The following is a 22,413-nucleotide window of genomic DNA, read 5'->3' as shown; positions in this document are numbered from 1 at the left end:
CATGTGTCATCATTAAATTGTAAATCAAGAATTGGCGGGCCAGGCAAAAATACTTAGAGAATATAATCTCTTCATTTTCGAATAGATGAGGATGGTGATTGTTCCGTCTATTTCCTTTTCCTCTTAATATGTACAGCAGTTATAATAATAAAAATTCGCAAACCTTGAAATGAAAATCATGATTCCAGGCTTTCTAACCATTAGCAATTTCGCAAGCAACTATAAGGTCATGAAGTTTTAAAATTACATTGTTTTTATTCCTCAACATGCTCAACTGTAATCTTGTACTTCTTTCCATCTTGATAGACAATGGTAGGTTCTGAAATTTTGAGCTTCTTCTTCTTTTTACCTCTCTCTTGGACAAAGACAGAGTCAAGATGGTCCTTCTCGCAAGTGGCAATTCCTCCATTCGAGCTTGTCGTGTCCTCGCTTGCTGAAGTGGATTCTGTTTGAGTGCTCTCTCTCAATGGATTCTCTTTAATTGGACTATCTTTTCGAATTTTTGGTGTTTTTGCAACCTTAAAACCATCCGACAAATATCCATAGTGAGCCAGTAAGTTACTCGAATCGAATACCACCAACTTGTACTCTGCATACTTATTCTTCCATAGAGCGTTGTTGGACGAGGACACCTGGCACGTGAACATGATTTTTCCTTCTTCAGGTTGTTCAATTCCAATCACGTTCAAAAGAGGCTTACCATTGGGATCCTTATCCAAGTAATACATGTCAGGTGAGCCCTTTATAGATTTTGAACCTGCCAAAAGATTGACCTTGAGAGAATGACCGTCTGGTTTGTCAGTGTTTTTCTGAGTTACCACTAACAATCTTATGTTCATCACATCCAAAGGTTGATTCATTCCCTGACTAGATGTAACAATGACCTTAAATTTTGCGAGATAGGTATCATCCTTAGCCCATTGACCTTGCTTGTTGTAAACGGATGGTTTCACATAGTTGTCTGGCCATGGCATGTCGAGTTCGATTTTCAAGTGAGGATGATTTGGAATTTCTTTGCCAAAAACAGCCAAATTGAGAGTGGAGAAGTAAACCTGTGCTTGATTGGAAGTGTTGAATTCCTCAATCTCTTTGAGGGTGTATTTTTTGGTGTGAATGGAAATGGGATGATTTTGAGAAGTTGAGGAGGAGGAGGAGGAGGAGGATGTTTGCTGTGCAACATGTTGAGATGGATGTGATTTCTTCTTTTTTCGAAGTTTCTTTGTGTGTGGTTGAGTGTTTTTAACTTGTTTTGAACGACCATGCTGTCCTACCTTCTTGTTCGAAGACTGTGCACAAGTAGCAATGGATTTCTTGTTCTCATCATCGTCAATGACCAACTTGAGAGAATCTTCTTTCTCTTCCTCCTCAGTACTCGAATCGGTTTCAGAATCACGAGTTACATCTCGTTTTCTCTTAGGAGAGGTGGAGATGATCTTCTTAGAGTTTTGACCTTTTATGGATATGGTATTGATACAAGGAGGAGAGTAAGGTTCTCCTTCTGTGCTACTTCCGTCGAGAGCACTCTTGGAGAAGGTACTCTCTGTCGCAATATCATACTTGGTTGGAGAGGATGGAGAGTTTGATGAAGCTAGGAAAGAAGAAGTCAATCCGATTGGATTCGTATTCACCATAGATTCTTTCACTTCAGAAGAACCTGTGGTCACATCATAACTGCTCGTAGTGATGAGGTTACCATTATGATTGTTGTTGTCGCTAATTGTGGTGGTAGAAGAGGCAACTGAACCATGTTTGCAGGCAGCGGTTTGAGATCCATCTCTCACCACCAAAGTACTAGAGTTGTTGGTGTTGTTGTTGTTGTTGTGGTGCTTGTTATTGGTGGTAGAGAAGAATGAAGTGGTTGCTCCATGTTGAGGAGAGAGCATCAATCCACATTCCTCTAAATTCAAATGAGCTCCATAAAGAGGATGAGGAGGAGTCCAACTCTTCTCAATCGATCCTTTGGTTTTCTTCTCAACGCTCGAGCATTCCGTAAAGGGAGCATACAACATATTGAGGGCTGCTGTGGTAGCTGTGGAAGTGGTTGCTGGAGATGTTTGAGATTCCAAGCTGCTCATTGGTTGAAACATCATCATGTAGGAACTGTGTCCAGCATGAAAGAGTGGCACTAAGGGATGGTGAGAAGAAAGCATTGTAGCTCTCTCTTCAAAATGGTCTTTTTCTTCAGGAAAGAAACCAAGAAAGTCTTCCTCTTCAGCCATATTCCAGCATTGTTGTTGGGAGTGTTGGTGGTGGTGGTGGTGGTGGTAGTGGTTGTCGTAGGAACTAACAACAACCTTGAGAGAGGATGAGTCTTCGTACCAGGATGGTTTTTCTTCATGGTCTCGGTCGTACAAATTGAAACGATCATCACCTTCTCCAATGTTTAATTCTGAAGAGGTGGAAACGCCCAAAGTTGAATGATGATCTTTGGTAGGTGTCATCTGGTCTTCTTCATCCGATTGATCTTGTGGAGAGATGGCGTCGGTGGAAGCATTAGGAGAGTTCGACATACAAAACAACAAATCATGGTCATCTTCGTCATTGAGCTCAATGAAATGACTGCACAGGTAATGGGAATTCAAGTACATTGTATGAATGTTGAGAGAGGAAAGAGGTTGAGTTTGGAAAGAAATTGATCTTGTGTTTCTTTTGTTTTCTTTTGTTGGAATCACATTGAGAAGAATTCAACACGAGTTTTAAAGAGAAAATTGAGAATGATGAAAGGGGTAAAGAACAGCATTTGAGGTGAATATACAAGATGACACTTGATGTGCTTGTCATGGCGAACGGCAATTTGTTGGGAATGACAAGTCAAGAAGAAGGAAACTGAAATCTCAAAAAAGTTGCATGCACTTTCCATTCTTGAAAGCAGAATCTTGAACCATTTCAATTAGGTGTTGCAAGTCAAACAAATGTAAAATTACTCTTGTTTTGAGCGGCGAGCATAGATGAAGTGCGCAAGCCACAAAAGGCTAATCGTGTCTACATCCTTAATTAATCATATTAAACACATGAATGGGAATAATTAAAGTGGATGCAATGGTCATTACAAAAAGTGACCAAATACATTGAGATACAAAAAAGTCCGATTACCTACCATTCTTAAAAAAAGAGAGCTCTCTTGTTCACATTTCAATTTTCTTGATTCCAGAAAGCTTTCCAACCATCGCTACACTTCAAAAAATGTCAATCTTGATCCAGCAATCATAAACACGAAAACAGATGTTCATTTCCTACGACGATTATAAGTTTTCTAACGATGAATGAATCCCAACAAGAGTTGCAAGAACAAAGTTACCAACTAGATCAATGTCGCAACATTTCGCTACCTATGTGACTCTTATGACACGATACAGGTCAGAAATGCATATTGAGAACTGTTGAACATGAAGAAGAAACTATATTCAGATCATCGATGAAGAACATCAAGTTTGAGTGTGCAATCTCTCTCAGCAAAGAATGATTTCGACACCAATCACTTAAAAAATTTAACCAGTTTATTCCAAGAAAAACGGATCATTGGGATCCTTGCAGAGCGTGACTTTATAGGAGGAGTGGTTTCACATTGTCGCCGAAGCTCCCCAATCACTCAAAAAATGCAAAAGAAGATCAAAACTATCGGAATCACGGGAGGAATTTGCTCTGGCAAATCCACCATCATGAATCATCTCAGAGAATGTATAGCAGAGCATGAAAGGCTGCAGCAGAACCAACAACAAGACTCTTCCGAAGTGGATCATATTTCAAATGCTGTACCGCTGATTCATTTTCATATCATTTCAACGGATGAGCTCGGATGGAAAGCCTATGAAGTCGACACTCCATGTTATCATAAAGTGATTGAAGAATTTGGACCATTAGTGAAAGAAAAATTGGGAGAGGATCCATCGGTACTTGTGGATGCTCAAACGAGGCAAATTAATAGGAGGGTATTGGGTGAGTGATTCTTTTGAAAATTCGTGATCATTTTGTTGTTAATAACTTTTAAAATTTTTGAAAAAAAATAATGTGAAAACTGAATAATCGAAAATGAATATCAATGTTTTATGAAATTTAATACCCAACAAAATATGACTATTCTAGGAAGAATTGTGTTTAAAGATGCAAAATTAATGAAAAAATTGACCGATATTGTTTGGCCAGAAATTAGACGTCTCATTGAAATTGAATTAAAAAAAGCAGTATCTAAGGCCACAGAAAATTACAAGGTTGTGTGTTTAATGGAGGCTGCAGTGTTGGTTGAGGCAGATTGGCAACATGGTATTGATCAAGTATGGATTATTGATGTATCTAATATGAAAGATAGGCTTGAGAGATTGTGTAAAAGAAATAACCTGACACCTGAAGAAGCTCAAGATCGTATCAATGCCCAACTTTGCACTTCAGAAATTCTTCAAAAATTGAAGGAGCACAATGAAAAAACAAACGAGCAAGTAGAGTCAGTATATGTTGACACGTATGGCAAATCTTTGGAACAAGTGAAGGAAATAGCAATTGAGTTGTTCAAAACAAAGGTTATTCAAGATTGGAAATAAAGTAAAAAAAATTGTATTTACAACAGTTTTTGTTTCTTAACGCAATAAATTTGACCATCACTTTTTGTGACATTTGGAACCTGGCAATGTGAATTTAATGAAATTTCTTTTGTTGCATTAGGAACGAAAATTTTTGTTTTGTTCTGAACATAAAAAAATAGAACCATCATCATTCCAGCCATCAATGGAACATCATGACTCCAAGAATTGTGTTTGATGTTTCCGAGGATGAGGAAGACGTGGTCCTAAATGCCACTCCTCCTTCTCGGATTAATAAGAGTAGCACCAACAACCACAACAACAAAAACAACAACGGTAGTAGTTGCAATAAACATCCACTCACACAAAACAAACGACGAAAAGACACTACACTTGATGATGATTTCTTTGGGACGCCATCATCATCCGAGGCTTCGGAGCATGAAGATAAACCTCCACAACGAAAAAGGAACAAGAAGAATTTAACTTCTAACGGAGGAGGTGTTCCAACCATTCAGAAAAGCCTCTTGAGTTATAGAAAGAAGAAAGAGCAAGGCATTGCTCCATCACCTCCCACTTGTACCATGATTTCATCTGACTCCGAAACCGACAATGATGAAGAGGAAGAACAACTCACGAGTCATGTTAACAGACCTTCAAAAAACAGCAGCAGTCAAAATAGTAATAGTGCAATAGTCATCTCCTCCGATGAGGAGGCATCCAAAGATTTGCAAGCTATTCTTCATTACAAACAGACCAGTAGTGGTACATCAATATCCAACAAGCTTAAGAACCACACAATGACTAGAAAAACAACTTCCAAAAAACAACAACAACAGAAAAAAGACGATTCCTCAACAACGGAAGATGAACACATTGTGATTGGTTCTAATATTACAGAACGAATTAAGCAAAAGAAACGTATTGTGGAAAGGGATCTGGAAGATTTCATTGTAGATGATGATGCTGAAGAATCTGAAGACAAAGTCGAGGAAGAAGAAGAAACAGTCATACACCAGGTACATACAGATGAAGAGGAAATTGAAACTGGGGATGAAACTGAAGATGAAGATAATGAGGAGTTTGAAGGAACCTCCATGTCTCAAGAAATTGACTTGATATCCATTAACAGTGACGACATTGATGTAAATGCCTTAATAGAGCTTGAAGAGGCTAACCAATCAGAAACACAAAGCACGGCTCAATTGAAATCCAAATACAAAAGATTGATCAAAAATCCTCCAAAACTAACAGAGTTGCCCAATGGTTGGAAGACTGATGATGAAGGTGATGACGCCACGTATTACCTTCAGAACTTTATGCTCGAAGGAAGAATTTATAACAAACTTTACAGCTTTCAAAAAGAGGGTATCAAATGGCTTAATCAACGTTACAATGAAAGCACTTACAGAGGAGGAATTTTGGCTGACGAAATGGTAAGTTATAGATACACTGGTTCTTGTAGTCGGCGAAGTGATCATCATCCAATATCATACAGGGTCTTGGAAAAACTGTACAATTATCAACTTTCTTATCTGGAATTGCAGCGGCTGAAGCTGGAAAGCGTTTTTTAGTGGTAGCTCCTTTGTCTGTTCTGCAAACTTGGATGAGTGAACTACGGCAGTGGGCACCTCTTGTAACTCCGTATCTCTTCCATGCTCTACAAAAATCAGAATTTGAATATGTGATTAAATCATTCCATAGCCACACCAAAAAACACTCAGGCGTGTTAATTACCACCTATAGAACTCTTGTTTCCAAGATTGGCCTATTTGTATCAATATGTGCCAAACAAGAGTTTGATGTTACCATTGTTGATGAGGCTCATCAAATCAAGAATGAAAAGACTGCCATTGCAAAGAATTTGAGACAGGTTACGAGCAAGGCCAAATTTTGTCTGACTGGAACGCCCTTAATGAACAAGCTAGTTGAAATGTGGGCAATTTATGATTATATATTTTATGGTGATAACATTCTAGGAAACAGGAGTGAGTTTAAGAAAAATTTTGAGCTTGACATTGTCAAGTCAAGAAAGCGAGATGCCAGTAATTCTCAGAAAATTTTGGGGAACAAGCTTAGCCAAAAATTGAGAGCCTTAATTTCTCCATATTTTTTAAAACGACAAAAAAGTCAAGTGCTTGAAAGTGACCACAACGTTGGAATGTCAAGCATTCTCAAAAAACAGGGAACAGGAAAAGCTAAAATATCTCAAAAGAATGAGCTAGTTTTGTGGTGCTATTTAACCAAAGCTCAAGAAGTCTTGTACACTAATTATTTGAAATCTGAAATTGTTAGACAAATTTTGAGCAAAAATACAGACAGAGCTTGTATTTTGTCTGCAATATCTGCACTTAGAATCATGTGTGATCATCCAAGATTGAATGCTAATGCAGACACATTTTTAGGCAAGATAGATGACAACTCTGATGATGAAGAGAGCCTAAACGACGAGGAAAATATTGAAAACCTTTTATCTCAAGAAAGAGAAGAACAGGTTGATGTTTCTGACATTCCTTGCGAAACACTCATTGCTGAAAGTTCAAAATTGAAAGTGATGGTAAAACTACTCAAAGAACACAAAAGGACAGGGCATAGAACGTTGATCTTCTCTCAATACACTTCTATGCTTGATATCGTTGAGAGAGTGATCAGGGAGCATTTAAGGCTCAAGGTTCTAAGAATTGATGGAACTATATCCTCAACGAAAGAGAGGCAATCAAGGGTGGAATTATTTCAAAGAGATCCATCATATAGTTGTTTCCTGCTTACCACTGGTGCTGGTGGAGTAGGCCTCACCTTGACAGGAGCCTCAAGATGCATCATTTTAGACATCTCTTGGAATCCTGCAACAGATCAACAAGGTAAGTTCATTTTAGATCTCAAATATATATCCATTTATGACGAATATTATTGCAATAATAGCTGTGGATCGTGCCTACAGAGTAGGACAAACCAAAAATGTTGTCACTTACAGACTGGTAAACGTTGGAACTATAGAAGAGGTCATTTACCGAAGGCAAGTGATTAAGGATGGATTAATTAAGAACACTCTTGTGAAGGAGAACCAATATCGGTATTTTACCTCTGACCAGGAGTTGTTAGAAATTTTCACCCTGAGAGATAAGAGATCATCCGAAACACAAAAGCTTCTCGAAACTTTGCATCCTAAAGGGAAAATTTATGAAGAGCTTGAGTCCCATGTGAAAGATTTAGAAAAATTAGAAGAAATCAATGGTGTGACATGGCATGATATGTTGTATTCAGTCGAATCAGATGATTACTTGAACGAATCCTTTAACTATGAAGATGATGCCGCCGTTCAGAAAAAAGCACACCATTAGCAATTATTTGAAACGCCAACAAGAACGAGTAGTGGTAGATCTCTCCTCTGAAACAGCTTCTTCTTCTACGCCTAAAAAGAAACCACACAGAAGGAGTCAACCAGGCTCATCTCGCTCTCATGCCATGGAAGCATCAGCGGCAGAAGGAGTCGTGAATCTCTTGTCACCTCCTCCTGCCTCTCGTGTTCCATTAGATCAAGCTTTGAGTGTGCAATCGCCTCCATCACTTCAACCAATCTTTCAGCAAGGGGTTGATGACTTTCGTTTCAATCTACCATTGGATTTGGGTCGGCCAGCAGAGATTATTCCACCCAAAAGGAATTCTGTAACAGTTGGATTTCAACCAAATACTAACTTTGTACAATCCCATGAAAATATTGAAAATGCCAATGATCCTACGTCTTCTAATGCTATGGACACTTTCAAATAAACGTAAGAGTTTATTTGACTTGGATTTTTTTGAAAGATGTCGAGTCAAAATTTGCTATCGAGTTTGTTTTTAAGGAATACATAGAATTGGCCGCCAAAAGTTTACAAAACTTGATCAACACGATTAAATTTAAAAAAATGATCAAACATCAAAGTCCGTTGCATTTGAACTCATATAGACTCAAGTACGAACCAAAGGAGCAAGATATACCATGCATCATTAGAGAGGTCCTATTTGCTCCACCTTGTCCGAATGAAGAAATTGCCAAATTAATTGAAGTTTCGTTGAATTATCATAACTCGAGCTTGTATCAACAAGCCATTGACGGATATATTCGTGCTCAAAATTTATGGATTGAATACGAGTACATTCAACGAAAAAAGGAATTGATTGATATGAGAATGGAAGACTTTGTGGAAATATCAAAAAATTTGGATCTCAACGAGCAGAATGAACGACGACTTGCTTTAGAAAAAAGACATTGAGGAAGAATTGAAGGAGAGCATGTTGCATAAAGATTTCTTGAGTCCTCAAGTACTTGTATATTTTCGATGTGCCATTGGACTAGTTTACCAGAGTTTAGGAAGTGACGATCTTGCCATTAGCGAATTTATGGAAGCCAAGAAGTTCTGCTCCAGCATGAACAACAGCGACTGTGCCATACCGTACAGTTGTGCCGGTGGAGTTTTTTATCATGTTGGACAATTTCTTCTGGCAAACAAGTACTTCACCAAAGCTTTGGAAATTAGGCGTTCGTTGTTGGGTGACAATAATGTGGACACTGCAATCTCTCTCATTAATGTAGCTTGCAGTCAACAATGTCTTGGAGAATTTCAAAATGCCAGTGACCTGTACCAGCAAGGTATCAAAGTTTTGCGAGAACAACTTGGTCACGCTCATCCTCGAACGGAGACAGCCACTCGAAACTATAATAGATTTAAAGATAACTTTCTGAAGCAGTAAGTAACTTTAGTGAGGTATTTGTTTCCGCAATGATGACATACATAACAGTTCAAGCTTTGATTCTGTTCTTTCAACTCCCTACCAACCGCTTGAAATACCCATCTTCAAACTTCCAAAAGCAGATCCAAACGAAAAGAAGGCAAGCGGCAAAAAATCCACCAAGAAAAAGAAATAAAGAAATAATACCTATAACGCTCTTTCAAGGTGCGCATCAATCCTCCAGAATGCTCTTGGGTTGGCTTGCAATTACACACCAGCATTTATAAATGGCAGTCACTATTTAAGGTGGTCATAATGCAATGACTAATAATGTTCCATCCTTAATTTCGTCGTATTGACATAACCACAAAGATCATCCTTGATGTTGGAGTAATATCTTGAAAAGTCAAAGTTCACTACTTCTTCTCGCTGCTTAATAATATGCTCTAACCTTTCTATTATATGGTCTCTATGCTTGTGGTGCGAGTTGATATAGTCTTTGAAATAGTCAATAGCTATCTCAGCTTGGCCTTCATTTTCGCTCGAAAATAATCTAGCAAAATTACTTGAATATTTTCTATAGGTGTCGTTTTGTTTTTGGTGCTCGAGAACGTACATCCACTCATCGTCTTCATTCTTTTCGTTGGTTTTGAGTACATGATAAACTGTTTCAATTTCTTTTGACATGAGATACCTTTCAACTGGTCTGACAAAGAATTGATCTTTTGCATGGTTAAATGTCACTTGGTCAATAATAATGGTCGTATTAAAAAATGCATTCAGTTTGCATAAATATTGTGCCTTATCCATTAACGCTCCAATTAGTGCATGGTATCTGTGATTCTTTCCTCCTATATTTCCTTGCAAGACATAGCCTGAGGCAACTCCAATATGAACCTTTATGGCTGCCTCTGCGTCGGAAACATCTTTGGTCAGTAGAGATGATAGTTTCACAGCAGTTTCAACAGACTGAGTAGTTATACTGCTGAACGGAATTACAAATTCGCAATAGCTTCTGATTTGTAAATCTATCTTTAAAGATCGGCATATATTGGATATGGTCGTGATTATTCTGCTTGCAGCATGTCCTAACTCTGCAGGGTTAACAAATTCATGCTCCGTCAATCCACATACATGCACATACAGCACGCTAAGCTCAACTTCTTGTAAACCAAGCTTTAGTGCATTTCCAACCATTTTAGAAACTTGTAATGAACTGTGTTTGCTGATTGAAGCTGAAGAATGACCGCTATCATTTTCATGTATAGAGGGTTCGTTGTGCAAAGCAGTCATTTCTTTCGATGAATTTTGCTCCTTGCCTAATTGGTTTATCACCGATTCAGGGATAAATGCTTTTATCTCTTTAAGGTCAGCAACTGTTTCAAAAAGGCTCGAATAAATACTTCTCAGCTCTGTGAAAATTGAGTGATGCTCCACAACTTCCTCCAATTCAAGAACTTCAATTTTGAGTAGGTCTTCACGAATCATTTGTAGCGGTTTGGTAACGATCCATCCAATCACAATGCTAGCTACAATTCCAAACAAAGAAAGAAACAAAGCCACTCCCATAATTATATAGCTGCTCATAATATTTCCTTGTTGAACCTCTCCCTCGTTCAAAACCATAGTGATTTTCCACCTTAAATTAAATAAGGAATATGAGAAGGTTGAAACCAGATAACTGACACCATTAGCTTGAATATTAACAATATCTCCATCTTTAGGATTTGCGTTCGACAATTTTTCGAAAATAATATTTGTATCTTTTTCTGTAACATTTTTCACAGATATACGGTCGTTATCCAAACCAGGAATGATAAAGTTTGCGCCAATAACATAATTGGAGTCGCTCTCTGTGACCACGAAAAACCCTTTCGAAAGTAATGGCATGGAAAGTAAGTATTGAGAAATTTTGTATAAAGAAATGTTAACTTTAACGATTCCTAATCGTTTCTTTTGTTGAGGAAGCAAAGTTTTGTCGTAGACTGGAGTACTCCAGTACATTGCTTGTCCACCTGTATGAATGAATTCAACAATATAATAATCTTCTCTTTCACAGCATAACTTACTGTTAATGACTTTGTACACGGGTCCAAATCCTCCTTCAGGGTTGGACTTCAACATCTTGACCGAGTCTATGTAATAATCGGTAGCAGACACTACATATGAAATGTTTCGCACCAACTGGTTATAATATAATTCTCCTGTGTCAATATTTGCAATAAACATCAAAAATCTGGAGTTGGCGTTTGGTTGAAATGCTCCTTGCAACATATCGGTGCCTTGAGGTGATACGGCAAGCGAATAAGCATAGAGAACGCTCAGTCCTCCCTCTCCAAGACATAAATTGGCACCTGTGAATCCAAACCATTTCATCTTGCTCGACAAGTAAGGCATAACATTCAAATTGAGTCCAACCACATTGTTGTGATAGTCATCTGCAATGGTTTGAGCCACAGATCGAGCTGGTGATATTTGAGAGGAAAGATAATTTGAAACTTTGGAATTCATGGTTTTCACGAGAGTCTGCATATTCTCCAATGCTGTGTTCTGGCTTGTTAAGTAAGATGTAAGCCAAATGGAAAATATAGAAAGTACAATGAGAAGTGTAAAGACAACAATGATCAAAAGCCTCACAGAGAGTAAACAAGCAATGACGGGATTTCTCTCTCGTCTTTCCACCTTCTCCGAGCAGGCATCATCCTCATCTGAATGATGATACATACTCTTTCGTACGACGCCAAAGCTTGCCGACGATCGAGAAACGCTCTTATTCAATCCTGTTTTCCGTACCTGAAATTCATAAGAGGCACTTGTCGTGGTTGGTACCACTGTTCCTTTTCCCATAGTGTGTGTGTTGAGTGGTGATTCGTTTGTGGTGATCAAATGTACGATATTGCTTATTGATAAAGAAGCCTTAGCTACTACAACGCTGCTTAATGAACCACCCAGAGAGAGAAAAAGATGGAAGAATAGTAGAAAGGCTTTAAGCGAACAACAAACCAGCGCGGCCGTAGTTGTGTTGTTGAATGTGCTGAATGTGCTCTTTGTGGGGCACAAATATTTTTTTTCCTCTTCTGTCCGTTCGTAAAAGATATCTTGCGCGAACTTCACCTCTTCGACTGTTCGTTGTAACCACAGAACTATTTAATTTCTCCAGAACCATCACAATCAGAAGTTGTGGGATGTGTCCTCATCCTCCTCCGCGGTATCGAGGGTGGATGAGGATGGAATGAATTCTTCTTCTTCGTCCTCCTCCTGGCGATGATGATCTTGACGGTTGTTGAAAGAAAATCTTTGAATGGATGGAGCTTGCGAAGAAGGTGAGGAGCGCAGTGGTTGATGACCGAGGAGGTAAGTTTGTTGAGCTGCTTGTGTCGACATCATCGAATTTACGGAAGTATAATCACGGCTTGAAGTGGTTACTGATGTTGTGGTCGTTCCTATCGTCGTATTGTTATTATTATTCGTCGCGGAAGTAGTAGTCGAGGTAGGTCTGGAGTATGAGCTCATGGACCAGCTGCTTGGTCTACTACTCTGTAAGGTCGCAGTTCTGGAGGGAAGAAAAGCAGAAGTTGTACTGCCCAAAGTGGTTGAAGTTGTTGTTGTGGTGGGAGAATAGAGGGAGGAGGAGGTCGATGATGATCGTTCATTGGAAGAGTTTTCTCTTGGAGCCTTAATTGGCTGATTTCGAGAATTAAGATATCTCTCATAGGCAGTCGTAGGTCGTTGAAGCTTGACTGCTTTTCGTTCGAGAATGTCAGGTTGTTGTTGTTGTTTGGATGGATTGGCTCCTGTTCTGTTTGGAAGAAAATTGCGAAAGAAATTCATGATGGAGGAGCCATTAACTCTTTCTGATGATGCATTTTCTAGAGTCCTCATCTCATTGACATTGTCATCTTCGTCGTTGTCATACAGAGTATTCAAAGGTGCATATTCGTCTGTTGTTTTCAATGTGTCAGAGAGATGACTTGATGCATATCGAGAGCCCCCAATCTGTGATGGACTGCCTCTGTAATAATATTTTTCAAATCTATTTCGAAGACTGTTTCCATTGTCACGAGAATCATGAGAAGAGGAATATGACTCGTTTTCAAATCTGACATTTTTAAATCTCAAATTCTTTTCAATCCACTGTTCACTCTCCATTTTCTTATTTGAAATCATAATTTTTCGAATTTTCTTTTTGAAATTAAATACGGTCGTATCAATTAAAAAAGGACAAATAGTATGATTGTCATAAAAAACGAACATGCTTCACACACATGAATCATAAATTTCACACAACCTACCATCACAACCAAAACAAAGCACAAGCACAGCAATATGGTTCTCACATGTGCTTCATCAATCACGAGACTAGTTATAAAGCATCCCATTAATGACACGAGAAATCCCAAAGTCTTCTCTTGCAAAAAACTCAAGAGTCCAGAAAACATTCCATTCAACAATAGAACCACAGCAAGAAGCCAATCTTTCTTTCCGTGCTTGATCAATGCAAATAAATAGAAAATTAAGAGAGGAATTTCCACAAACAAACTGAGCAAGACTACTTGATGTCGGAAACTTTTTGCAATAATTTGCCAATTAATGGCCCATTGCGAAAATTTAATCATTCGTAAGAGAATGAGAAGGAAAATCAAACATAATATGGTCATGAATGGAAGAATTGGAATTGAAATTTGAATGGATTGAAATAATAGTGATGATGAATCATCGGAGCTTGAATATGAATTTTGGAAGCGATGATGATGCTGAGCATCTGAATGACCATACAGATATTCTTCGTCATCGTATGAGCGTGATGATTGCTGGTTTTGCATTTTTTAATTTTTGTGTGAAATGGTGTGGTCACGTGAGGCCTTTGTTCACCCCTATTGTACAAATAAATCGATATCTGGACTGGTGCCACTAGTAGTATTCATGGTCACCTTTCTTTAAACCATGAACATTTTGAACAATTTCGCGTGATCATTGTGGCATTGTCAAAATTTTACAGGTTGTTGTTTCAAGAGCTAATGAATGAGGACATGATTCATGAATATTAACCTCCACACAAAATTGTCCTCTGCCAAACATGCGCAACAGGAATTTACAAATCTCCAATTAGATATTGCAATCAAAAAAACACATTGAGATTAGATCATCACCATGTCCTCTTCTTCCACAACCACCACCAGTAACGAAGTTATCATTCCAGAACAAGATAAAGTCGCAAATCCAAAATCATTTGTATTCTTTCATGTCATTAGCTGCTCTGTTCAAGTGGGAGGCTTATTGGGTAAGTATATTGTTGTTCTTTTCTTTCATGATGCATCTCTTCTTCCGAACACGTATATTCTCGCTCCATGTGCGTTTGGATCTATTGAACACTCTCAACCTTCGACCTGATCAATCAGGCGCCATCTACACTCCCTTTCATTACTACTTTAAAAGAAGGAAAGATCCCTCACTTTCCTTTTCCTACTTTCTGAACACAAGAATCCCACAATACATTTGGAGAGGGACCACTGCTGGATTCTTGATTGGTACTCTCATGTATTATGGCAAGGCTCGTAATTTCACTCAGAATAATTTCGATGATCGAGCTTTCCGAATCAAGCAGTAAGTGTACACTCTCATCATTCATGAACAACATCATATGATCATCTGAAAAAACGAATAATATCCAAATTACATATCTTTGATCGCAAATTGATAATACAGCAATGTTCATTGTAACCTGTGGCAGCAAGCATGGCTCGGAAGTGTCGTGTTAGGTGGAGTGACTGGTTTGGTTTTAAAGAAGCCAGAAATGGGAATTGCATTGGGACATGCCTTTGGAACGGTTTTGTTTGCAGGATTGAATGCAGCTGGAGTCAAACCTTTGCAAGTCAGAGATTAACCACAATCTCATCTCCATTCACACATGAAAGACAATACAGACTCTCAAGAAGTGCAATTGAAATCAAAGTCATTGTGTTGTTCATTCGTTTTTTAAAAGAGTCGTATGAAACAACTGAGGAATGAACTGCGCGTTAAGAAGTGGGTCGATAAAATCTCTATTCATAGAGAGTGAAGTTGATGAAAATAATTTCAAATTAAAAAAAATGCGTTCATCGTCATCTGTACCTTCTCCATATTCCTCTGCAGCTACAAGCCGTGTATCGGGAGTAGACCTTCCATCACAGGACGCAAATGCACCTAAATTGAGCAAATATCAAAAACAACTTTTGAATCAAATCTCGAATCCACAATACTCTGCATTGTATTGTTCAAATTGTAAGACTGATAAAGAGGTGGTGGAAGATCACGCTCAAGGATGTATGGTTTGCCGAGGGTGCGGATTAGTCGTGTCAAATTATTTAATTTCTCGTGAAGAAGAACACAGAAATTTCCAAAATGATGAAGGTGGCGAAGACAAGGCTCGTGCTTCTAAAGCAACGAACAATGAATTATTGGAAGGTCAATTAGCAACGGCCATTAGCCGCGTGCCTGGTCAATCGGGTAGTCTGATGCGAACACAAATGAAAATCCAACAAACAACAGAAAAGATTGAAAATAGATTGAAAACAGCGTTCAGCGAAATTAACAAGTGGGTGGATGAGTTTGGAGCTCCACCCAGAGCAGCCACAACAGTGCAACAAATATTTAAAGTACTCAGTGAAAAGAACAAAATTAATGCTAGGAATGAAAAAGAGGCTTTAGGAGCATGTTTGTATAAGGGATTGAAGGTTGTAGGTCATGCTGTGACACTCAAAGAAGTATGCGCTCTGTTAGGTGTTAAAGAAAAGAAATTGAACAAAATGATCATGGAAATTGGTAAAATTGAGTCATTGAAAGATCTTACCATTGCAGACAGCAATTCACCAAAATCATATATTGAAAGTTTTGCCTCAAAGCTAAAGCTACCAACCAAAATTTTATCATTCGCTCTTGACATTGCCGAAAGGGTAGCTGAAATTGGTGCAGACGCAGGTAAAAATCCATCCACAGTTGCCGCTGCTTGTATTGTGTTTGCTTCTGAGAATCACACAGACCAAAGTTTCCGTAAAACAGAAATTGATGTCGAGGAAGTGTCCGCCATCACTCATGCAACAATTAGAAAGGCAGTCAATGATTTCAATAAGGTCAAAGACATGTTATTGAAATAAATGACAACCTGCAGTTTTCGGAATGCCATATCTGCGTATTGAAAAAAGAGGCCTCAATTTGTATTCGTTGGGAAAATTAACAAATGGGGCGAGCCTAAAAATACTAAAAATTAAACTGAAACGGAGTTTACAACAATAAAAAAACTCCCAAAATTCATCAATAAGATTTTTGAATCGATTCGAGGCAAACAACATCTACCTCCAACCTAATAATAATATCTTGTTTCCCACTGTTAATAATTGTGTGAGACTTGAGTGCGTTGTCATTGCCTACAACTAAAAAGCAACAAACTCTCCCATTTCATTCACCTTTTTGCTTTTTAACCATCTTCATCCAATATTTACCACCACCATCACACCATCATCATCAGAACAGAACCGCACCATGACGACCAACCAACGACGTGAAACCTCTTCATGGTCCTCTATCAAGCCTTCTCACTCTTCCATGCGTACCGTGAATCCCATCCGACAAATTGTCGACAAGCTTCGCGATGAGGACTTGAATCCCCAAAAGAAAAAACTCTCGCTCTCTATTGGAGACCCAACGGTTTTTGGAAATTTACGGACGGATAAGGTTGTGGAAGAGGCTGTGATTAGAGCTGTTCAGAGTGGAGCTTGTAATGGCTATGCTCCATCCATGGGACGGGATGATGCCCGTAAAGCTGTTGCCAAGAGATGTTCAACCAAGAATCATGTTTTAAAGCCTTCGGTAGGTTTTTGAAAGAGTTAAAATTTTGAATATATCCAATGACGATGATGATTCATAACCAATATATTACACATCCGAAACCTTGCTCTTCTTCAATGATAACCAATACAGGATGTTGTTATTTGCAGTGGTGCCAGTGGAGCTTTGGACATTTGTGTTCAGGCCTTGTGTAACGAAGGAGATGAATTATTGATACCACAACCTGGATTTTCTCTGTATACCACATTGGCCGGAAGCAAGGGCATTGAAGCTCGGTATTACAATTTAAAGCCAAACGATGACTGGAAAGTAGATTTGGACCATGTCAAATCGCTCATTACAGACAAAACAAGAGCCATCATTGTGAATAATCCTTCCAATCCATGTGGTTCTGTATATTCGGCAGAACATATTTCCGAAATTATTCAATTGGCTGAAGAATATAAACTTCCAATTGTCGCAGACGAAATTTATGCGGACATGATTTTTGATGAGTCAAACAAATTTGTTAGAATGGCAGAGTTAACTGAGACAGTTCCAATTTTGAGCGTAGGTGGAATTGCAAAACAATACCTTGTGCCTGGATGGAGAATTGGTTGGATTTGCATTTACGATAAGCAAGGTTATTTGAACCTTGTTAGAGATGGTATTCAACGATTAACGACATTGATTTTGGGTGCCAACACACTCATTCAAGGTGCCTTGCCAGATATTTTGGAAAAGGTCGATGAATCATTTTACCAGAATGTCAATCGGTCACTCAAGGAGAGTTCTGATTATACCATTGAAAGAGTTTCTCAAATTAAGGGACTTTCTGCTATTCGACCACAAGGAGCCATGTATTGCATGATTGGCATTGATTTGAACATGTTTGATGACTCTATTCGAGATGATGTAGAATTTTCTTCACTTCTTCTCAAAGAAGAGAGTCTCGTGGTTTTACCTGGTCAATGTTTCAGAATGAAAAATTATTTCCGTGTAGTGACATGTCCATCGAAGGCAGACCTTGTGGAAGCTTATGACCGATTGGAAGCATTTTGTCAAAGACACTTGCGAAAGCAATAAATATTTATGGTTATTTGCTTTATCACTACAAATTTCCTCAATAGAACAGAAGTTTACAAAACATCATTTTCCTTGCACCTTCGCTTGACCAAGCCAATTCCCAAAGGGACTGGTAATCTCTAGTGTGTGACTTGTTCTTGCCTTTGAAATTTGTAAGAATTTTATTGCCGTTTCAACCTGCAACCTGTATTAAAGTTTCAACCTTTGACAACATGTGTGATCACTTCTTGGTGATTCCCTGAGGAAGAGATTTTATCAAAACTCTTCGAGCAGTGGGCGAAACCTTGCTGGAGGAGTCTCTCGGCGACAGAGAGCTGTGCAATTCCTCCAGATCCTTGTCGGTAAAAGCATTACTGAATGCTCTGGACTGTCCACTCGACAAACGACCTCTTCCGCCATAATTTTCTTTGAGTGGATTGGGTGGTGAGGTGCTCAATGCTCGCGAGCGTTCATGAAGAGGGGAGGAGGTGGGAGTGCTGGGCCTGGAAGACGATGGAGACAATGGGGCATCGTCGTCTTCACCATACAGAAAATATTCTTTCAACACGTTGAAAATGTTGTCCAGCTCGAGCAAGCTTTGTTTGAGTAGCATGCGACCAGTCTTCGCAGTCTGTTTTTCAATCTCTGCCTTGAAATTCAACTCTGACATTTGCAATTCTTGAATCTTCAAGAGTTGATGTCTGGATAGTTCAGCAAGCTCTTGTTTCTGTTTGAGAAGGACTGCTTCACTTTCTTGCTTTTGTTTCATTAACATTGCTTCATGTTTCCTCTTTTTGTATCGACGATAAAATCTTTGAATGATTAAAGCAGCATCCGTGCATCGTCGCAAATTCTCATACTGTTGCACTCGTTCTTCCATTTCTCGTTTAACTTCCTCAGCGGATGAAATAAATTGGGATAACTTGGAGGCACACCCATGCAGCGAAAGTTTATAAACAATCGTTTCTCTCTCGGATGAATCAAAAAGGAATAGTAAATTTCGAGTGGTGTGTAATAAATGAAGCAATTCATGAATTAAATATAATAATGCATGATAATTGATGTCTTCACACTCAATTAAGGTATTCAAAAAGGTTCCACCAATTGCTAACCAGTTACTGTACAAATTAATGGTATCAAAGTCTTTTTCGAATTTGTCTTCAAGCTTTTGCAAGACATGTAGTGTCTCTTTGTAAAGATCTTGGGTGTTGTTTGGAGCAATAAAATCAATGTCAATGCCCTCCTTTTGAGAGACAAATTCTTGTCGTTCAATAAGATCTTGATATTCCTCACTATTAAGAATGTTGTTAATATAACTCACACTATCTTCATGATTATTTTCCACTAGGGCTGACAAGGTCTTTTTTATATGCCTCCAGATATTGTCAATCTCATCCTTATGTTTGGCAACATCCTTATTAGATGATTTCACTCTTCTTTCGCTTTCTTCCAATAATGAATTGATAATGTTGAGAGTCTTTTCGTCAGAGAGTTGCATATTTGAGAGAGTTCCACATGAGGGATTGGTATATTCTAAGGCCCATACAATATAATTCATTGTATCGCTCGCTATTTCCTCTGGAGTTTGGTGTTGACACTTTTTCGCAAGGACTGATTGCTTTTTTGAAAACAACTGAATAAAATTTCCTTCCTTGCTCAGATCATGCATTCGCTTTCCGAATTTGTCTGTGTCCCTCTTAATTTTCTGATCGATGTGTCGATTCATGGCAGTCCTAAACACTTCACAGGATTTTAAATAAACTTCTTCGAGCTTTTGTCGCAAGAGATCAGATTCAGACTCTGTTTGTTCGAGACGAAGCTTTAACTCCATACACATCATTTCAGTAGACTGGTTGTGTTTCGTCATGCCCTCTATTATTTTCTCGTTGTAAATTTGATAAATCAAATTGCGCTTAAATTGTTCTTGAGAGTTACGAATTACCTTGTCTTGAACATGAATAATTTTCAAGAGATTATTCATTTCTTGATCCCACTCTTCGCCTAATTTTCCAGCATTTTGTTGCAGTTCCTGAATGTAATTGTTGAGATTGATGATTTCAGAGTTTAGAGCAACGTTTTGAGATGATAGCTCACCAATGTTTTGTTGAAGTGTAAAAATCTGCTTTTGAAGCTCGGCTTTTTCGTTTGATGATTCCTTTTGCTGCTTTGTATTCTCATTGGTCAACTCTTCCAAGCTCAAAGTCAAAAGAAGATTTCGTTTTTTCAACTCCTCGATCTCGTCTTGAACTTGGAGTTTCTCACAGGCGAACTTTGTTTCCATTCCCTTGATTACTTGTTCAAGCCCCTTAATAGTTAGTTTAAGTTGATCCGTTTCATGCTCAAGTATCATAATGGATTGTTTGTGTTCACTCCGTTCTGTGTTAAACTCATCCTGTTGTCGAGAATTATTTTCTTTCAACAGAAATACTTGTTTTTCGTAGGTTTCTATTAATTCTTGTATATTTTCAAGCTCGCTCTCTCGTTTATCATATTGCTCCACTGTGATTTCTAGGTCTTGTTGGAGTTGTTCATTGACGGAAGTTAAAGACTCAATTTCAGCTTGTAAATCTTGAATTTTCTTTGCCATGGCATCAATATCAGATTGCTTATCAACCAGAGTTGTCTCCAATCGATCGATTTCGCTTGCTTTTTTGTTGATAAGGTCTGTTAATTTTTGTTCCTTGGCAGCATATTCCTGGGCAAATTCTATTGCCATTGCATCTATTCTTTGGTTCAACTCCTTAATTTGTAACTCATGTTGCTTTTCCAAATCTGCTAAATCTCCTTTCATTAAAGATACAATTTTCTCCTTTTCTTTGATTTGTTCTTTTTCTAAAATCTTTATCTGTTTTTTCAAACTTTTGTTCTCATCGATGAGTGACTCAATTTCCATGTCCATTTTATCATTTTCATGTGTGACGTCAAGATAGTCTTCCTCAAGTTCGTTGTATTTTCCTTCCAAGGTTTCGAGTTGAGCCTTAAGTTTAACACACAATGCTTTGTAATCTATTGATTCATTAATCTTAGCTGTTGTCTTTACATTCATTGCTCGCTCACCAAACAACAAACTTCCAACTGTTTCTTGACAATTGGCTTCATTTGGAGCGATCGTGACAACAATCCTCGTTTTTCCATTTCCACCCAATGAATCTTGTAACAGTCTTGTCAATTTAGAGTCTCGAAACGGAATATGTGGATGATTAGCTTCCAATGAGTGCACAACTAAACCTAGAGTTGTCAACGACAAGTTGATGTAGTTCGCTTCCTTTTTTCGAATTCCTTCTGCTTCTGTTTTCTTTAGCCTTTCACTTCCTGCTAAATCAACAAGGAATAAATTTGCACTTGTTACTTTCTTTTTGTCTAGACCTTCCACAGCCTCTGACCCGTTCAATTTTCCTCTCTTTTGTACATTAATAATTACACAAGCATGGCTTCTACTCGATGTAGCATTCTTAATTTAAGTATGAGATGACATAAAGTTCAATAATGACCCATGAAGACATACCATTTTCGTTAGAGCAGTGGTTCTATTAGCATCTCCTTCTTTGTAATATTTAATACAATCTTCAAAATTTTCCATTTCTCTGTAACTTAATCCAGATACAAAGACACCACCTTCAGGATCCTCTCTTATTTGCAAACTCTTAATTTCTGGTTGAAGTAAATCTTGTAAAGTTTCCATATAAATTTGCAAGTAGCTCATTCTGACAGAATATTCGTGGTTATTATCATTCTTAATTCTCCTAAATATTTCCTGTACACTTCTTGGTATGAGACCGTTTTGAGATGAATTATTTTCAATAATGTTGCTCAGAGTATACTATATTTCATGTTTGTAAGTTCTTATTCTCCCAAGCACTTGTTAATTCTACTTACAGTCTACATTAATATATATTTTTATATTTTATGAGTACAACAGTAAAAGGTTAATACCGATTATTATTAAAGAATAACTTTTTCAAATTACCTTTCCTGTTCCGGTTTGCCCATAGACCAATATCGTTGCATGATATCCCTTAAAAACATCATCAATCGCTTCAATTGAAACAGCATTAAATACTTCCTCTTGAGTTGCCTCCGGTCCGAATATTCCATCAAATGTAAATGATTTCGTTGGTAAGGCAGACCGAAAAACCTTAATTTCTTTGCCTCTAATATCCAGACATGATTTACAAGAAGGATCTTCTGTAGCTTCACTTTCGGAATGAGGCCTACATCTCACAAAAACTTTAATTCTATCTCGTTCCGAAGAAGAGGAAGGTGTGTTCTTGGAAGACATTTCAAAGAGAGCGCAATATACCAAATAAATATAGAAGTA

The 22,413-nt window shown here is 38.1% G+C and overlaps 12 protein-coding genes across 12 annotated transcripts; 8 read left to right on the top strand and 4 right to left on the bottom strand.

Annotated features, from left to right (window-relative positions):
- Positions 1-254: 254 nt before the first annotated feature.
- FDP41_007493 (uncharacterized protein) lies at positions 255-2,588 on the bottom strand (the record flags this gene model as incomplete). The annotated part of the gene is made up of 1 exon (XM_044711244.1): positions 255-2,588. One exon carries the CDS (start codon positions 2,586-2,588, stop codon positions 255-257), a length of 2,334 nt encoding a protein of 777 aa, XP_044569029.1.
- A 1,008-nt stretch (positions 2,589-3,596) lies between these two features.
- On the top strand, positions 3,597-4,535 carry FDP41_007492 (uncharacterized protein; the record flags this gene model as incomplete). The annotated part of the gene is made up of 2 exons (XM_044711243.1): positions 3,597-3,936; positions 4,084-4,535. 2 exons carry the CDS (start codon positions 3,597-3,599, stop codon positions 4,533-4,535), a joined length of 792 nt encoding a protein of 263 aa, XP_044569028.1.
- Positions 4,536-4,729: 194 nt separating this feature from the next.
- On the top strand, positions 4,730-7,855 carry FDP41_007491 (uncharacterized protein; the record flags this gene model as incomplete). Its single annotated transcript, XM_044711242.1, has 3 exons — positions 4,730-5,950; positions 6,013-7,375; positions 7,437-7,855. 3 exons carry the CDS (start codon positions 4,730-4,732, stop codon positions 7,853-7,855), a joined length of 3,003 nt encoding a protein of 1,000 aa, XP_044569027.1.
- Positions 7,856-7,979: 124 nt separating this feature from the next.
- Positions 7,980-8,285, top strand: FDP41_007490 (uncharacterized protein; the record flags this gene model as incomplete). Its single annotated transcript, XM_044711241.1, has 1 exon — positions 7,980-8,285. The coding sequence occupies one exon, from the start codon at positions 7,980-7,982 to the stop codon at positions 8,283-8,285; it is 306 nt and encodes a 101-aa protein (XP_044569026.1).
- A 137-nt stretch (positions 8,286-8,422) lies between these two features.
- On the top strand, positions 8,423-8,770 carry FDP41_007489 (uncharacterized protein; the record flags this gene model as incomplete). The annotated part of the gene is made up of 1 exon (XM_044711239.1): positions 8,423-8,770. One exon carries the CDS (start codon positions 8,423-8,425, stop codon positions 8,768-8,770), a length of 348 nt encoding a protein of 115 aa, XP_044569025.1.
- Positions 8,771-8,789: 19 nt separating this feature from the next.
- Positions 8,790-9,423, top strand: FDP41_007488 (uncharacterized protein; the record flags this gene model as incomplete). Its single annotated transcript, XM_044711238.1, has 2 exons — positions 8,790-9,244; positions 9,297-9,423. The coding sequence occupies 2 exons, from the start codon at positions 8,790-8,792 to the stop codon at positions 9,421-9,423; spliced, it is 582 nt and encodes a 193-aa protein (XP_044569024.1).
- A 128-nt stretch (positions 9,424-9,551) lies between these two features.
- On the bottom strand, positions 9,552-12,074 carry FDP41_007487 (uncharacterized protein; the record flags this gene model as incomplete). Its single annotated transcript, XM_044711237.1, has 2 exons — positions 9,552-11,242; positions 11,297-12,074. The coding sequence occupies 2 exons, from the start codon at positions 12,072-12,074 to the stop codon at positions 9,552-9,554; spliced, it is 2,469 nt and encodes an 822-aa protein (XP_044569023.1).
- Positions 12,075-12,398: 324 nt separating this feature from the next.
- On the bottom strand, positions 12,399-14,050 carry FDP41_007486 (uncharacterized protein; the record flags this gene model as incomplete). The annotated part of the gene is made up of 2 exons (XM_044711236.1): positions 12,399-13,409; positions 13,520-14,050. The coding sequence occupies 2 exons, from the start codon at positions 14,048-14,050 to the stop codon at positions 12,399-12,401; spliced, it is 1,542 nt and encodes a 513-aa protein (XP_044569022.1).
- Positions 14,051-14,378: 328 nt separating this feature from the next.
- FDP41_007485 (uncharacterized protein) lies at positions 14,379-15,111 on the top strand (the record flags this gene model as incomplete). The annotated part of the gene is made up of 3 exons (XM_044711235.1): positions 14,379-14,508; positions 14,627-14,831; positions 14,934-15,111. 3 exons carry the CDS (start codon positions 14,379-14,381, stop codon positions 15,109-15,111), a joined length of 513 nt encoding a protein of 170 aa, XP_044569021.1.
- A 205-nt stretch (positions 15,112-15,316) lies between these two features.
- On the top strand, positions 15,317-16,360 carry FDP41_007484 (uncharacterized protein; the record flags this gene model as incomplete). The annotated part of the gene is made up of 1 exon (XM_044711234.1): positions 15,317-16,360. The coding sequence occupies one exon, from the start codon at positions 15,317-15,319 to the stop codon at positions 16,358-16,360; it is 1,044 nt and encodes a 347-aa protein (XP_044569020.1).
- A 385-nt stretch (positions 16,361-16,745) lies between these two features.
- Positions 16,746-18,116, top strand: FDP41_007483 (uncharacterized protein; the record flags this gene model as incomplete). The annotated part of the gene is made up of 2 exons (XM_044711233.1): positions 16,746-17,072; positions 17,184-18,116. 2 exons carry the CDS (start codon positions 16,746-16,748, stop codon positions 18,114-18,116), a joined length of 1,260 nt encoding a protein of 419 aa, XP_044569019.1.
- Positions 18,117-18,336: 220 nt separating this feature from the next.
- Positions 18,337-22,374, bottom strand: FDP41_007482 (uncharacterized protein; the record flags this gene model as incomplete). The annotated part of the gene is made up of 3 exons (XM_044711232.1): positions 18,337-21,546; positions 21,601-21,915; positions 22,063-22,374. The coding sequence occupies 3 exons, from the start codon at positions 22,372-22,374 to the stop codon at positions 18,337-18,339; spliced, it is 3,837 nt and encodes a 1,278-aa protein (XP_044569018.1).
- Positions 22,375-22,413: the final 39 nt, after the last annotated feature.

The sequence above is a fragment of the Naegleria fowleri genome (genome assembly GCF_008403515.1).
Source record: "Naegleria fowleri strain ATCC 30894 chromosome Unknown tig3, whole genome shotgun sequence".
NCBI classification, from domain to species: domain Eukaryota; phylum Heterolobosea; class Eutetramitea; order Acrasida; family Naegleriidae; genus Naegleria; species Naegleria fowleri.
Note: the sequence above shows the minus strand (reverse complement) of the source record. Positions and strands in the feature narration are given on the sequence as shown.